Source organism: Pocillopora verrucosa, chromosome 1, assembly GCF_036669915.1.
Source record: "Pocillopora verrucosa isolate sample1 chromosome 1, ASM3666991v2, whole genome shotgun sequence".
In the NCBI taxonomy this organism is placed as follows: Eukaryota; Metazoa; Cnidaria; class Anthozoa; order Scleractinia; family Pocilloporidae; genus Pocillopora; species Pocillopora verrucosa.
In genome coordinates, this window is record NC_089312.1 from 1,003,674 (window position 1) to 1,020,773 (window position 17,100).

The window sequence follows — 17,100 nt, forward strand, 5'->3', positions numbered from 1 at the left end:
TAGTCACATGGTGCTTCGCGCGCCATTTTGGTTTCATCCAGGCGAATCGTTATCTCTTTTCCTATTTGAAGGGCGGAATATGATTTGTGTTTATCGTTGTTCCTGGTTAAGTGAAACGGTATCGTCTCGGTGAAGTAAATCCTGGGCTTTTATAAACAATTTTTACTGATTTGAGTGGTTATGTAAGGAGCGAATGGCTGGGAAATTGATGAAATTATGAATAAAAATCGTCGTGAAGCCAGCAGCTCATCATATGCAAGAGGCATGGGAAATTTCGTCAGTCGGGCTCGGTCGAAGAGCAGAGTCGTGATCGAGGATATCGATGACGATGAAATTGAGGAAATAAATACGGTTAGTGGTGAAGGATGAAATAGTTAATTTAATGTTGTTGTCAGTGGGGTTGAATTAGGCTCGACAATTCTGCTTTGATTTTAACCATCCGCTGAAGCTGAAAGTGGACATTGGCTACATTTATCCTGGTCGTAAATGGTACTGATTTTCATTCAAAGTCTGATAATTATGATTTTCCTATTTATCATAACCATTACAATTTCCTCAAATGTGATTAGTGCATCAGCTGCTTAATTTTTCACTAATCATTCTGTACAGTTGTAATTGGACAGTGGAATTAGACAATTGGCTGTAATCAGACAGTTGAAGCAGCCAATCATATGAGGTCCACTCAGCTAAATCTGCCAATCACAGAATTGATTGCGACAACCATAGCAACAACCACTTATTCAAAGAAAAACAAGGCAATTTCCAAAACGGAGGAATATTTAACTAAAGACATTGTCTCCACTGGAGAAATTTTTGCTTATGATTAATTGGTAACAGGATTTCTTGTCGTCCAGTTCTGTCAGTAATCATACTCGTAATAAACAAATGAGACACTCGCTTTGCGGTCGTCTCATGTTGTTAATCACTTGTATGACTCACAGACTGAATTGGACTCCACTTGGTCCTATTACCATTATAAATAAAATTGTAATCTGCATGTTGAGTGTGGTTTGAGAGGGGAGGGGTGGGGATATCATTATCTTATTGAGGAGGGGATTCTTAAACAGAAGCAGTAAGTGTAGTGCTATCACTTCCCAGATGCATGTTCTTTTGTCTTAATAGCTCCTTGAATATAAAATTACCATATTTATAGAGTATCTTTTAGGATTGTAAGCAATGATATCTAAAAACTTGCCGTTGTTCTGTTTAGTGGGAACTTAACATCAGTTTGATAGGAAATCACAGGTGCAAATTTTTTATGGTGTCAATTATTTAATTCAAGTTTTCAGCTTAAAATTCCAATCATCAAGGGTAGCTTAGTACACTCTACTGAAATTATAGCATGAAATTCATTCATGTGTCTGGTCAAAATTGTGTTTTTCTCACAGTAAACAGATAAAGACTCATTTCTCATGTTCCAGGTGTAACAGTGAGGAATTTTTTTTTTTTATTGTTAGTTTGATGGAATAAGTTATCAGTTTTTGTTTTTTACTTATTTTTGTTCTGTAATGCAGCAAGAGGTGGCAGAAACTGTGAGGAATAACAGGTCATCAAGACCGAGGACAAGGAGGCAAAAACAAGAGGCTGAATTAAGTAAGAGGTTACTATTGTGATACTTTATGAGCATGTAAGATTACTTAACCTCTCAACACTAAAGTTGTACTAGAAATGAATAAAAAAAAAAACACTCACAGAGACAAGAAACAGGTTAAATTTTCTAATAGCAAACTGTTTGATATAATCTAGGGAGGAATATAAGCTTGAACTGGTGCCACTGTAATTTTGGTTCAGTCTCAGTATCTGAGCTACTGGGCAGCTACTTTTACCCCTTCCTTAACCCAGGATATATTTGTTGTTAGTATATACCACACTGGTGAATAGTGCCATTTGGGAAAACTCATTGGCTGGTTTGGAAATGAATAGCAAGTACTATTCACCTCCGAGCAGCCAATGAGACAAAATCATGTGTTGAGAGTTTAATTTTTTACCTTTTTTTGGTATATTGAAAGAAATAAACTAAATTTCTGGTGTCTGTATGGTATATACCAAAAGAATTATTCACATCAGTGTTGATGAAAGTGGTGGGTATTCACCTTGCTGCCTTAGGGCATGGTGAATATCCACATGTGTTTACCCCCACTTCATTGAATAATTTTTAAATATTTGAAGTCAATTGATAGACTGTCCAGTAAATTTAATCTTTTTAGCAACAGGTAGTGGTAGTGAAGAGAATGGTGACTGGGATGAAGAGGAGTTACGAGTAAGCAGAGACCTTTTTTGTGGTAGATGCTATGTACTAACAGTTAATATTAACATGAACATGGGCAAAATGCTCTACTCTAATGGAACCAGCAAACTTTCAGGAAAACCGGAAGCAGTGGAAGACTTTTCCATGACTGTGCTTTCACTGTAAAGTAGGATTAATTAAGTCTTTCCAACATTTGGGCTTGTTTCTCTTGAAATTTATCCTATCCCTGTTCTGTGGGAGGATGGGTATGGGAGGAATTCTTCTTGTGCATTTACTGTTAAAATATTCCACAAGTTTTATCTACAATGTGTTGGTACCCGTTTGTACTCAAAAGCTGGCTGACAATTGCAGAGTGAAGTACCTTGCCCAAAACCAAGGCAGATTCACCCTTGTTTGGACCCTAAACATTAGATCTTTCAAGAGCACAGAATGCTTATCTTAGGGTGTGGCATCTCCTTAGCATCCTACAGTGGTCATGTTATCAGTAAAACTCCACTACAGTGAAATTCTGCTTCTGTTTGCCAACCCAACCAGATGTTACACTGTATAACACAGATGTGGTTTCATTTTTTTTCAAACCAGCAAGTTCTTATCATGAGTAGAATTGAGGCAGATAAGCAAGAGGAAAGAAGGAAAATGTGTGGAAGTTTTGAAGATGTGGTAAGATTTTTCAGTTTCTTTTATTCTGTTGTTGTGTTTTTTTTCATGGAGTCAGAACACTTAACCCTTTGATCCTCAAGATCTCATTAGTAATTCTCATTACTGTCTGCCATATCACTCCTATAATGTTAGTTCTGAGAATTTAGTGGTGTCCCCCAATTGATATTTTTCTTTAGTCTCATTGCTTGTTTGTTTAATCTTTTATTGTATTGTGAGGAGAAATTTTATCCCAAGTCACTCAGGGGCGTTGAAGGGTTATCAAATCACTGCCATGAAATCTAGATTTAGTAAACTCAGAAAACAATTAAAGCAACTGAGATTGCTACATTACTAGAAGCTAGAGAGAAGCCAATTGTAAACACACGCAAAATTTGTAAAGCTTGGAAAAATATGACTGACCAAGTCACTCTAGGTTTTTGGCTTGGTTCATACGTTATATATTTCACTGCTGTCAGTATTCTAGACCAACACGGGAAGAAAAAAACAAAAATAAAATGCATTACCAGATTCTGGTATTGTTAAACAGTAGTGCTGCTGTATGAAAGATAAGTTATCTCCTCATGAAAAGCAATATGGTGATGAACTATTCTGGGATAAAACAACACACATACTTGAACATGTTGGTTAAATTAGTGTATGAATTGAGTTACATGTATATACAATGTACTGGAGGGATGGTATTGAAGGATCTTTGCTGATCTGAATCCTGTAGAAGGCCTGAATTTATCATGGCTCGACACAACCAAAATCTTCTGACCTCCAGAGGAATTTTTTACCATTTTTTGGTATATTGAAAGAAATAAACTATTGAAGGATTGAAGGTATTGAAGGATCTTTGCTGATCTGAATCCTGTAGAAGGCCTGAATTTATCATGGCTTATTTGACTCAATTTAAATTGTTTAACAAAGTAATACTGTACATGTAGATCAATAATCTTTTCAATTAGTGTATACCTCTGTGATTTTGACACTGTGAGTTCTGTTGTCTTCTTGATGTGTGTCCTTTAAAATAAACATTTCCATGGCTGTTGTTTTTCAGATTAGCGATGTTCAAGGGGAAATTAAGCCCCTGAGATCAGATGGACTGAAAACTAATGTGAAAGAATGTTCAAAAAGAAGCCCAGGTATGTTGGTTTTCTCGCATGTTACTGAAACCTTATACAAGTAGTGAAATATTAGAAAAATCTGAAAAATATTGGAAATATGATATTGGGAAAATCTGCTGGAAAAAACTGATGTGCACATCAGTGCAGAGGGAAGATTAATAGTTCTATGCTTATCACACTAAACCATGCAGGGAGGAATCAATTTGAAGCCATGACCACTTTGTTACGTTATTTCCTTTGGCTGAACACTAAGCTCACCCACTACCTGTCTGCTTTCCACCCAAGAGTATGAAAATGTTGGAAAAAATGATTGGAAAACCTGACAAATTGCTGGGATGTTACTTTTGATGAACTACAGTTGTACATGTACAGCTGTAGCAACACCCCAGTAGTCACAAATGATTTAACTCTGAAGACTCAACCACCATCTTGGTGAACATACCTGCCTCTCTGTAATCCCTTCACTATTTAACAATTAGAGCACATGTATAAGCTCTAGCTTGTTGTCACTTTACATGTGTAATTGATGAGAGCAAAGCTAACTATCATGACATGTTCAAAACTTTACAACAAGATGGGTCATTTTTTAATTTTTTTTTTAATTTTATTTTTCACAACCACACCATGTTAGGCTACTCAGTGTGCTCGCTATCTGCCACGGAATAGATGACTTGTAGCTTAACCAATCAGATTGGTTAATAGAATGCTGGTAGATTTATGCTAATAGCTCCTTCATTTGTTGGATCCTAAATTAAAAAATAAGAATAATTTTAATTAAATATAATTATGATACAATTATCACAGGGATTCAATCTGATTGTATTCCAATCAGTGCTTAGAGCCTGAAACAAATTTGGTCAGTTTTGTGTGAGTAACTGTAAAAATAAAACACAAAGATTATTATTGTGTAATGAATATGTGATAAAATTACTTATTGTTAAAAAAATTGCAGGTAGTGAAGAAGATCAAAGAGAGCGTGCTGAATCTCCAGACTTGTTCTCTACTCCTCTTGAAGAAAAAGAAAACCCAGCCAGAAAGAAGGTGCATTTAACATTGTTTTTAAAAATTCAATTCTGTGTAGCCTGGGTGCTTATTTAAAATTATGGTCAAAAGGAGGGGTGCTTATTAGAAGGAGGGTGGGTATTTGAGGGGGGGGGTGCTTATTGTTCTTCTGTACTAATTCTGCTGTTGTTAAAGCTTAAAAAGGTATAAAATTGGCAATAGGAACAGGTTTTCATTGTATCCCTACTTTTTTAAGAAAGTAAATAATGAGGGGGAATGCTTATGTGAGAGGGGCCCTCATTTGTCATCATGGCCAAGAAAGTGGGCGGTTCTTTTGGGGAGGAGGCTTATTAGACCATAAGCTCTATTTGAAGAAAAACAGTACTTTGATTCTGATTGTATTTAATCCACATTGTGGCAAATTTTGTATTTATATGGGAGATTTTTTTTACTGTGGGTTGAAAGGTTGGAAAATTTGCTTGAAAATCAAGATATTATTTTAGTTGGTGATAATTTTCTTTATTCTCATGACCTGGATATTAATTTAGTGATGATGCATTAAAGAGATATCAAGTGCTAGTCACTCCAAGTGATTTAAAGGTTTTAGACTTTACTATCATGTTTTGGTGTGTAAATTTTTGACTACCGGTATATTTCAATACAGTTTACAGTATATTTGACATGTGTGATGTTGGTTTAGGTGCCTAGGAATGTTGACAGTGACACAGACCATCCAAACAGCCCCCCTTTACCTGTCACTGTGAGGTCAAATGGTGCTGACCTAAGTGATGACAGTGGAAAAGAGTCAAGTTCCTATCAGGCTGCCTCTTCTTCCAGGTATGTTGTAACATTGTCACAGACTTGTTAGCCTTCCTCCAGTTGATTTGTTTCCTTTTTCAAGTGTGATGTTACATGGCAAACCTTCTGTGTTACTCAGAAATGTAATTATGATCCACCCCATATTCTTGCCTCAACCAAAACTGGAGGATATAAAAGTGATATTCTCCAACTTTTCAACCTTGCAACAGATTCATGGAAAGTCTCTGTTTGGAATTTTATACATGAGAAAACACAAACTTGTTTTTCAAAAAGGCTGTCACAAATAAAACTAAAAAGTCAACATCATAAACTGGAAATATTTGTGATGATTTTTGTAATTGTTGTCTTCCACTCATTGCAAAAGAGATATAAATGTTGGAGGATGATGAACACAGTACTTCCCATAAGGTTGAAAAAAATGCTCATATCTTGTTCTGGGAGTTCATCTCTCCAGTTTTTCTTAAGCTATACTCTCGCAAAAATATGCGCTTCAGGAAACAGGCATTGTTTGCATCTAAATTTCCCAATATATTTTTGGGCGAAGCGGTAGTTACTGTTTTTATAATTTCTTCTGGAGTGTCAAGTTATAAACACGTTTCGTTTTACAGGCAGCACAAAACGAAGGTAAGGAGAAAGTTGAAATTGAGAAGAACTAAGAGAGACGAATCAGGCTTTCCAAACCTAACAGGAACAAAATCAGACAATGATTTGACTTTGGAAGAGGTTAGGGGTAATGATCAAAAATCTCAGAGGGAAAATTCCAAGAGTGGAGATAATAACAACACTGGAGAGAAGCGTAAACTTGAGCAAGATGATGATGACATAACAGATGACGAGGAAGCAATTGTAGTATTGGAAAAGAAAGATCTTCCGAAACGGCAAAAACTGTCTTCAGTTGTGCACGATAGTGATTCAGATGAATTGCAAGATGTGAACAAGAAAGGTTGTAAAAGGTCACCTGATGGAATTGATGATCCTTCTCCAAAAAGAATGGCTGTAAGTACAGTGAATAAACTTTCATTTCTACGCCCAAACGTGGTTTAAAGAGACAGTGATAGTGTAAACTTACATTTGTACTTATTGCACTTATTTTCATTCACAGTCTACAACTTTAACTGTTCGTCTATCTCGCCGATACAAGAATGTGCAGTGTAGACCCACCTCTCTAAAAGAAGCCATGAAGGCCAATTTGTACTTCGCTCCTCCTGGAGTGAGCATTCCAGCGTATACTCGAATCATCATCAGAATGTTTGAGAAGTATAGAAGGCAATTGCATAAGGCGCAGTCCAGGGTCAAAAAGCTCATTCCCTGGGGTTCCCCTGTCGTAGCTGGGAGCAGACAAGGGGACACGTTGGATGCACTGTCGGCAAAGACTACTGCCTCTGTTGGAACAAAAGGCTCCCCTTTTACCAGAGGATCGTTACGTAGAGGTGAGTTATGTTTAGTAAGGTGAAAGTACAGAATGATTGAACAATAATCTACATTTCCCACCAATTTACTATCATAAGAGCTCACGCAGCCTTTTGAATAATCTTATTTGCAGCTGTTGGTGGCTCCCGTCATGCACGACGCCCTCTTCCTCGTGCTGAGAGCAAACGATTGGTCAAAAAGACACTAGCTGTTTAGAAAACAGGATAATTCTCTTTAATCACGTGTGATTCCTCGTTGTCCGTAGTGGATGATAACGACGGAAATCTGATAGATAGTGCCATCTATAGATTTTTCTTTTTTATAGTAGTGTTAGGCATACCGGTTCGATAAACGGTAATTTTTCATCCAATCAGACTATGCGCTTTCTAATTATCTTTAGGAGCTGCCAGCCTAACAGAGCATTTTACGCCCTAACATCAGTATGAAAGTTCTCGATACTGCTCTCTTTTTACATTTTTTGTAGTGCTCACAATGAGAATTTGTCCAACACCCAAATGGCGATCATTAAATGTTTATCACTCAGGTTACTAGGGTTAAACAAAACGCAACAAAATGGTAACGACTTGTTAATTTGAGGCTATGATATTTGAATAATGTGACTAGCAGTTGGTTATCAGTGATATTACTCTCACAAGATTCTTACGGCCGGTTATTTACACGAGGTCTATCCCAAAACACGGTTTTAAGTAATCAGTGGGCCGCAGGCTTTCTCTATAAGAGGGTTGATTAAATTAAGTGAATGCCCTTCCACTGCTAGCTTTCGGCCCTCTTGATACTTTTGTTAAACAGCGGCTTAACTTTGTTTGAATGATAAGGCCTTTATTTTTCTCTTCAGAAACAAGCCCCGGAATTAAGAACTATTCAGACAATGATGCTTCTGAGCGGAGAAGAACTTTGAAAAGCTCAAGTACTACGGTTCAGCAACCCACTGCTTCCTCAACCAGCAGTAAATCAACGAGTACAGTTACCGCACCTCCGTTTAAAATAGACAGTGATAGTGACGGTGATGGTGACTTAATGCAGTCCTATTTGGATCAACATTGTACGCCAACTAAGAGCTCCTTGGCTAAGAAAACGCTGAAGAGCTCTGCAAGAAGTGGAAAAATTTCTGACTTTGTAGAGACTCGGGAAATAAGAGGAGCTAGCTTGAAAGGAAAATCATTATTGACAAAACTAACGTCAAGCGAAGGCGGAGTTCATTCTAATAGTTTGCGTAATAATGATCCAAAAGAGGCGCGTAAGAAAGCTACCAATGTAGACGTTCGCGATTCAGAAATGTTATTCGATGGCAGTGTTAACTTAGATTTAGACTCAGTTGAAATCCAGTCAGTTGCTATGGGTAGCTCACCTCCGAAAGGTGAAAAAGAAAAAGAAATTGTAGCGAATTCAGCAAAGACTAAAGGCGAGGCTAAAGGTGAAAGTCCAGCAAGCAAAATAGACGTTTTACCAGATGGTAGGGAAGTTGAAAATGATGTCTGCTTGATGGAAACTGAACTAGAAAACGAGGGTGATGTTCTTCGGCCTCCAAGGCATAGGAGTATTTCGCGGCCTTTCATGGAGGATGACTCTACTGATGATGAAAACGAGTGTGTGAGACCGGCTACATCAGAGGAGGAAGGCACGAAGACAGCTACAACTAGAAACAGAAAGCAGAAAGAGAATGTAGAGGAACATCTTGTGTCTCCACAGAGCGAATCCGAAGCCATGCTTAGCAGGAGTATTCTGGAAAAGATGGGGAAGGAGGTGGAGGATGATGAACTGAAACCATCACAAGCGTTATGCAACCCTGATGTAACGTCCAGTAAACTGGACAAAGAACCTGAGGCTGTCGGTGAATTTGAAAATACTGGGAGTTCATTGACGGCTTCAAGTTCTTTTGTTAAGCAGACAGAAGATATATTTGTAGAGGAAGATCATCTTGAAGTGACTGAGAGTCAGCGTACGAGGGAGAAGCGTTCGGAGGCAGCTGAAAGAGCAGCAGTTGCTGCAGAGAACAGACTAAAGACGAAGACACGAAGAGGATTGCTTGAGGCGTGTTCGTCAAGGTATACATCAGAGAAACGATATTGGTCATGCATGACTTATAGCACCAGGTCATTATTAATGATACGCTCCTTTGCATTTCAGCTCTCAAGACCACTTCGAAGTGAAGCAGCCAAGCGAAATAACAGAGGATGCACTATTGGAATCAACGGTAGAATGCCCGTTGTGTTTTGAGCGTTTTACTTCCAAAGAAATAGAAGCTCATGCATCAGACTGCCAGGGTCCACCCCCACAGGCGCAGTTTGGCTTACAAACGAACAGGGAGGAGCCTGGTTTTAGGAGCAAGCCTGGACCGAGTTTCAGAAGGTGAATGTCTTGGTTAGGGTTTACTTCAGTTGCTGCATGGAGCTATGTGTTTGAAGTAACCAGGCCTTGTGGTTATCAGACAATCTCAGGGAAAGTTGGGAACGATAACGTGGCAGGCTGGTTATGTGCCATTCTAACATAGTTGTCAAAAAGTTCGAAGGACAGTTCATATGAGAACGGTAACTGGGCAAGAGTTTGAAAGTTAAGCCAAATTGCTTCCGTTATGGGAATTGTCAGCTCTTTTACCGAGATTAAAAAGGCTTTATTTTTGTAGTTTCATTTTAAAAGCTTATGGACGCTTTTAAGTAACAAGGTGAGATCTTGAGATGTTAGCCAGCCCGCTCTTGGGATCTTAGCCTGCTCAATAGACCGGGTTCATCCAAAGAGGGTGTTTAAAGGTGTAGTATAGTACTGTAACTGGCTATTTTCAGATTTAAGTTATTTTAGCACGTTAACGTAACCGTGGTTGCAGTTCACTCTCAAAGGTTCTGCAGCTAATATCGAAAGGAGTTACTTAAGCTAGCGCTGTTAATGAGGACCAATTCAAATTATTATGGTGTAGTTTCTTTGGATAAGATTGTTCTATCTTACTAGATTAGACCAGTTTCACGGTACTGTCATGAGCCGGGCAGGAATGCCGAGATTTCGAGCAAGCTGCTACCGGGGTGGTCTGATTTTCCAAGATATTGAAACACCGAAAAGACTAACTTTCAATTGAGTGTTCGAAATGATCTTAGAGTTTAGCAGTTCTATCATGCCTTGTGATTGGGCCATCCTCTCAACCAATCACATCCACGTGTAAACCTAACTGCGACTTGCTCACTCGACTTGCGCTCTGTGAATAAACTTAAGACAAATTAATGACTGTGCCAGCCCATCTCCTTTCTAATTATAGTCAGATAGTTAGCCCGAGTCACACATAGCATAACATAGCCTACTCCTTTTTGCAGTGTTCCTTCCGAAGGTGCGAACACAGTTTACCGTACTTTAAGTGGCGAAAGAGGAGAGTTGAAAAACCTTAGAGTCGTGCTTCAGAGGTCTCCTTTGGCGAGACAGAAACTACTCCAGAAAGACACTTCAACGTCGGATTCTGCCTCTGCTAAGCGAAATCTTGACTTTGAAACCAGTTGTGCAACCTCTGGAATATTTGATCAACACGGTAGTTCTAGAAGCTTTGATCGAGGTTCGCGAAAACCCAGTAGGGACACCAAAGGAGCCTCAAGGGCTGAGTCAGAGAGTGAAGAGACAGTTTACGAGAAAAACGAGAGAGAAACCAGTCCTAGTGTCCTTAACTGGCTTGAAACATCAAGGTTTTGATTTTATTTGTTTCATAACCATTATTTTTATCTTGAAATTAATAGTTGTTTTAATTATATTGTCTTTAAATCTACCAACAACCTTTTCCGTCTTCAGTTAAGTGAGCGCTTGGTGTAGTTTTTAAAATGCTCTCGGGAAGATGTGTGTAAAGGCCTCCGTGCACATGCGCGGCATGTGCTTACACCAGGAACACTGAAACACTGGAAAAATAACGGAACGCCGGGATATGCCGGAATACCGTGGAATTTCCAAAAGGAAAGAAAATAAACGTAAAATTTGATAAGAAAGAGTTAAGATATATCTAAGAAAGATAAAACTCAATTTGTGTGTCGCTCGCGCTCTTAGTGCGTCAAGTCCGCCATCTTGGTTTTCCGCTGACTAGTAACCCCTCTGTCGGTGTGTTTAATTCCCAACATAGGAAAAAATATGTATTTTAATTATACTATTATTTAATATTTAATTTCCTTCATCGAAATTCCGCGATGTCCCAGCTTGTTCTGGTGTTCCATGTTTTAACACATGCGCGGCCGGCGACAATCGGTGATCGTGATCACACACTACATAAGGTCTTCCATTCCAAAAGTTTAGTTTAAATATACAAACGTAACTGTGGAAAAGATAACATACAGTGAAGTGACCAAAGTTAAAAGAACATCCTGATCATCACGAAAGTTTCTTGTTGGCCATTACACATTTACTGTAAATAACGTGATCGTTTTTCTTTTTTGATGCGTGTAAGCTCGTGAAAAAGTTGACGCTGATTGCGGAAATAAAGAATTGTTTCAGTTTATTTGTACTTTTCTCGATGGATAGAACTCTGGTCCACGTTTATAATTATGCAGTTGTGATGGTGCGAGGGGCCAGGAAGGGAAACGATTATGCCGGGGTCAGGGTTTTGTTGCATTCCTTTCCTATTGTTTTGTTTGTTTGATTGATTTTGTTGAAAGAAGTAATAGAAGACATATTTGGTAGCCAGTGAGAGGAGTTGATTCCCAGACTGTTTAAGTGAACAAAAAGATCCCATGTTGCCGTGGGTCTGTTCAGTATTATATCACAGATGACGTCAAAATGTGGGAAGAACAAAAAAGTGGCATTTATGCGCAGCTGAGAATGTCACTAATGTCCCCACCATATTTTGAAGTTTTCTGTGATATTTTACACTGTACAGACCCGCGGCAACATGCAATTTTTTCGCATTTGTTTACACGCTAAACAAGGAAAATGATGTTCATAGTAAGGTCATCTATGCATCTGCCCTCCAGTAGATCATTAGTACGAACCAATCAAAATCCCTGTAGGATTCAGCTTATCATATTCATGTACTTATAAATAAATGAGCCTTCTGTTGTAGAGTTTTCCTTTAAGAATACTGATTGAAAATTAGGGATTTCTGTTCTTTCCTTTGGCACTCATTAGTGCATTTTGATATGCGCGCCAAAATTTTCTTTTCTTGCTTTTTCATTTTGTTTTGTATTTGGTGGAATTTTCTTCCCTGAGGACTTCGGAAGATGTCATTTTCCCTTTTTGTCCATTCAGCGCGGAAAAGAAGAAAGCAGCACAGACATTCCTCGGTGAGTACATTCCCTTGAACATGAGCAAGGAAAGACAAGAAAATGAAAGTGGCAGTACCGAAGAGCCCGAGTATCGACAAACCTCCTGTGGAACAGAAGAAGTGGAGTCGGACAGCGATTCATCAGTTAGTAGTGGTATATGTGATGACAGCCTCATGATGCAGTACGGAGCTCAGCGCATTTCTGCGCGTTGTAAAGAATCCAGGAAAATTCGAGAAGAAGGAACCGACGAAAATGATATCGCACTTGCCATACTTGGTGGTCGAAGCAAGAAACGCCCCCTATCTTTATCAAAAAGCTCTAAGGCCAAGAAGTCTCGGAGGCCAAGAGATTCTGAGAGCGAGGAGAGTGACGAGTATCACGTGGTCTGTGAGCTCTGTAACGAGAAGATTCCGAAAGAAATGTACTCGCAGCACGTGGATGAAGAACTGGAGGCTAAGAAAAGGACATCAATAGCGCAGCGTAAAGTAGGAGGTGAGTTCTTTGCTGGACTGTCTGGTTACCTGTGGATGCTTTTGTTGAGCTTCCAGGAGCAATAAGGTTTTCGCTGGACGGTTTATTGGAATCACATCAGGTCTACTTTTAACAGTTATGTGAGAAAAACTCTTTCCTTGTAGTTATTGCTTTATGCTGTAGTCGAAAGATCCGGAGTTCGAGCTCTAGTCAAGGTAGTTTGGTTTCCTACGATCTTGAGCAGGAAACTTTCACTATGCTTCATCTCACTCAGTAGTTTGGATTGGTGCCAGTTGATTGTCGGGGGAAATGCAACGGACAGGAGTTCCCATTCAGGGGAAGTAGCGGTAATTCTGAAGTCTGATTTGTTAGGTAAAATTTTCAGACTTTTCGTCCAACTGAAAAATTTCGTAAAGTGAGGTCTTCCTTTCAAGGCGGGTGGGAGGGGGGAAACACTTTCTTTTAATGAATCGATGGGAAATTTGCTCTTCCACTTGACCATATGGTTCTGCTATTGTTGTTCTGAAGCGACACGGCCTAAAAAGTACTATCTCTATCGAACCTTTTGATATCCTTTTTTCCAGTAGTTACCCTGAAGGACAGGAGTCAGGGAAGCAGCAGAGACAAAGATAGAAGGTGCATTTCTGTTTTTATCAAAGTTTTGTGGTAATTTCCTCATTTACTACGGTAAGAGTAAATTTTGCAAGCGTTGTGGGTGGGAAGGATGCCAAGAAGGCTTGGAAACTCCTCAATGTTCACAGATCAACTCGTAACGCATAATAGCACATTCTACCTCCATTCTTAGAAATACGTGTCTAGTGTTCATATGAGCAATTGAATCTGTTTTCAACGTTTGTAACTTGACTCTGTCAAAAGACCAGTGGCCGAGTAGTTTACGGGTCTGAGTAAAGGGTGAAATCCTCCACTCTACCTTACAGCTCTACTCCTCCCTTGTAAATTACCAACCAGTTCGCCTTCCAAGCGTAGATTTTTGAACTAAACAATCCAACGGGGGGAAAGGGAATTGTAACACAAATATGGCTAATATTGTGAATCATAGCAGTATTTTGCAATGCCTTACACATTTTCTGATTGAAGGGTTGTTGCAAAAAACAGACAGATTGAGAAACCCTCGCAAACTGTTGCAACAGAAGACACTGATGAACTCGAAGTGGACTGGGACGATGTCAGTAATTCACCAATCAAATGTTTCCAGTTTACGGAAAATTCGAACAGTGTCGTGGACTTCGAGAATCAATTTGAACACCTGAAAGAGAGCAAGAACAACAAAAGGCAATCAAAATACGGGCAGAAGGAGCCCAGTTACGGGAGGTCTGGTTTCCGTGGGGGAAATAAAAGTTCCGGTAACAGAGGGAATAACAGAGGATCGTATAACAGGGGTTATGGACGCGGGAAGAAGTATAAAAAGTACAGAGGATCGCGCGGAAGGAAGTAGATTTCATCGAGCTCAACACCGTCGGAAATTGCACTTTTCAAGGATATAATTAATCTCAATCTACTTTAGTGAGCAAAACGTGTCAAAATTTCCCGCAGGAGTTACATAAACCGCTAATAATTACTATGGCAAGTGTCTCTGTGAAGTCCTCTGCACTAGCAGATTTCCCTTTTGACAAATCTTCTTTTTCAAGGCCTTACTTGTTGGATTTTAGGCTAAAGAACCTGTCATGTTTGTGTTTTCTTTATTTTTGTTTTTCCAATTGGTTGTTGTTTTTTTTGTTTTGTTTTTCCTGATTTTAATCTAGTCTGTGGTGGAGTACTAACTTAAGGAAAAGGTATCATAGAAAGTTTAATTTCTAGTGTAAATAAGACTTGAGACATGGAGTTAACTTGGATTGTCAAAAATTGTGCCCTAAATAGTGATAAAAAAGTGATGGAAGTGAGTCTTGTATTTATAAATAGTGTACCTGTCTTAAGTGCAGGTATGAAACAACCAGTGGGAGGGGTACTTGGATCAATTTTTGCTGGGTATGTGTCGCTGGCCTCCCAGAACCCCTACCCAATTAAAGTCTATTCTGTGGCCAATTATAGACCCCATCTTAGTCACTTTTGGGCAAATGGTTTTTTAATGTTCCCAACATGGTCACTTTCTGTTTATCAATCTCCCTCGTTAATCCAATGGTGGAAATGCGATCTCATCCAGCGGAACAATTACATAAGCCTATTACTGGGAAGTGCCTCCTACCTTCTTCCAAATTAAAACGATCGTATCAAGCACGGTTACTTGTATAATCCTGTCCAAAGTATTGATCGAATACGGCCTGCGTGAAAGACGACAACGACATAAGCGAAGCCAATGAAGTACTTTTAATCACCAACATGACAATCAGATGCGCTTAAATTTTCGTTGCTGTAAACTTGAAGCACAAGAAATGGAATGAGTTTGGCTTAAGTGTGGCTATTTAGGTTCTCGCTTTCCTTCCTTATTTTTTGCTCAGTTCTACAGTATAACACCGTGACACATTTTGCACGGCACGTTGAAGTTTTTATGTCCTTGGCTCCAAACCTCGGTTCTCGCCCAAGGTCGAGGAGCGCTTATGGAATTTTGCGCATACGTATGACGCCTTGTGTCAATTAATTTAACTTAAGCGTGATTCACAGAGAAGATCATGTTCCTGCTTCATTTATTTACGTAGTTTCCGCAAGGTGGTCTCACATTAGCCTGATCCCGTTCTCGGTATTTCCGCTATCAAAGAGCACTTTTGTCCATGTGAAATGTAAACACCATTATGAAGTAGGTTATGCGCCGATCAATTAGAAGCTCGAACATTCCCTCCTAGGCAACCCACGAGCATTTGACTGTCGTCTGTACCCGATGTGAGTGGGAAATTTGAACCGGAGCTGTTAAGTCTTTTACGGTAGAAAGTTCACTTTCGCGAGAAAATGGCTTAGAATTTTAAGGGATATGAGCGGCTATAGTTTGGGCCCAGACAATATCGTTGATTAATTTTGCAGAGTTGCACAGCTGAGCTTTAAATAAATACAGCGATTGCTTAATATCATGGAGTCGAAATTTAATTTGTCATCACATAACAGCTTGGAGGAAAACGTGTGGTTTTGAACGTTCAGTTGAGCACGTTTCTCCTTTTGTCCATATTCAAGATTGTGAGATCCGCAATTTAGAATCACTAGATTTTCTTAACACGCTCATTGGAATAGCTATGACGTGTATAATTACCATATATCTCCTTATTTTTCTTTTCTGATTCTTAAAGGAAGAGAACTAGAAAGATTTATTCAGCTTCAAAGATCTATTCAGCCACAAAATTTGCGTGTTTTCCTACATTGTTTTTAAGAAAAAGTCTTGAAAGGAAAATTATAAGGAGCAGGTGATTAAATAACGTAATAGATGAAGTTTCGTAGCGGATAACCAAAAACTGTTTTAATTTCCGAATTCAGAACCAAACAAATGGAAATAAATTTCTCTTGGCCAAGGGATCTAAATTTTATTTCTGCTCTTTATCTGTTTTGTTGTAATTTACGGATAAAAAAAAAACTTTGGTGCCTTGTCAGTCTTACGGCAAACATTCTCAAGTGATAAATTTATTCTTAAAATCTCCCTTTTCCATTTCAGAATTGGCAATGACTTTTATCCTTTTTCTTTAGAGTTCTGCAGATTCGCGATATTTTTCTTCTAACACAGAGACGTATTTCGTCACGTATAAGCTGTCGATTAAAAATTGTTATACAAACAAACAAATTGAAATGGCTTCTAGAAGCAAGTTTGTATAATTGAATGATGTGAATAAAATAAAAGCAAGACCTTTAATATGCTAAAATTACTGTTTATAGTGGAAGGTAAAGAGAATCCGTGGAAATATCGTTTTTTTTTTGTTTTTTTTTGCCGCACATTTCATTACTTACACTTTTGTCACCTTGGCAAAGCTAGAGCTGTGTCATTGATTTGATGGCAACTGCTTTTTAAAAACCGCCGTTTTCATTTTCATTTTTCGAGTCGCTTCTGTTACGACGAGGAAACACAATGTCGGAATATTTACTTTCGCTTCCTCAGAGTTATCTGACGTTAGAGATCGGAAGTATTTTATGGTCCAGGTGAAATAAAATGTGAAAGAAGAAAAAGAGATCCGAATCTTTTGGAGTCAATTGTTACATTCTCAGGAAAATA

At 38.8% G+C, this 17,100-nt stretch overlaps 1 protein-coding gene across 6 annotated transcripts; it reads left to right on the top strand.

Moving 5' to 3' along the window:
- The first annotated feature begins 27 nt into the window (after positions 1-27).
- Positions 28-14,966, top strand: LOC131785501 (enolase-phosphatase E1). Of its 6 annotated transcripts, none has more exons than XM_059102400.2 (15): positions 28-351; positions 1,515-1,593; positions 2,208-2,260; positions 2,831-2,908; positions 3,948-4,032; positions 4,967-5,055; positions 5,717-5,853; positions 6,444-6,831; positions 6,938-7,265; positions 8,102-9,311; positions 9,394-9,615; positions 10,566-10,925; positions 12,430-12,977; positions 13,544-13,593; positions 14,059-14,966. In XM_059102400.2, the coding sequence occupies exons 1-15, from the start codon at positions 217-219 to the stop codon at positions 14,410-14,412; spliced, it is 4,116 nt and encodes a 1,371-aa protein (XP_058958383.2). In that variant the 5' UTR covers positions 28-216; the 3' UTR covers positions 14,413-14,966. The 6 variants fall into 6 exon arrangements, with proteins under 6 accessions (XP_058958383.2, XP_058958382.2, XP_066025185.1 ...); XM_059102399.2 differs by having other exon boundaries at positions 13,544-13,592; positions 14,055-14,966; XM_066169088.1 differs by having other exon boundaries at positions 2,214-2,260; positions 13,541-13,592; positions 14,055-14,966.
- The last annotated feature ends 2,134 nt before the right edge of the window (positions 14,967-17,100 follow it).

What these genes read in the sequence shown, in the direction of transcription:
- LOC131785501 (XM_059102397.2), top strand. Translation starts at nt 217, where the DNA reads ATGAATAAAAATCGTCGTGAAGCCAGCAGCTCATCATATGCAAGAGGC. An exon ending in AAAACCCAGCCAGAAAGAAG is followed by an intron (nt 5,056 to 5,716) that starts GTGCATTTAACA and finishes ATGTTGGTTTAG; the next exon opens with GTGCCTAGGAATGTTGACAG. An exon ending in AACTGGCTTGAAACATCAAG is followed by an intron (nt 10,926 to 12,429) that starts GTTTTGATTTTA and finishes TTCTTCCCTGAG; the next exon opens with GACTTCGGAAGATGTCATTT.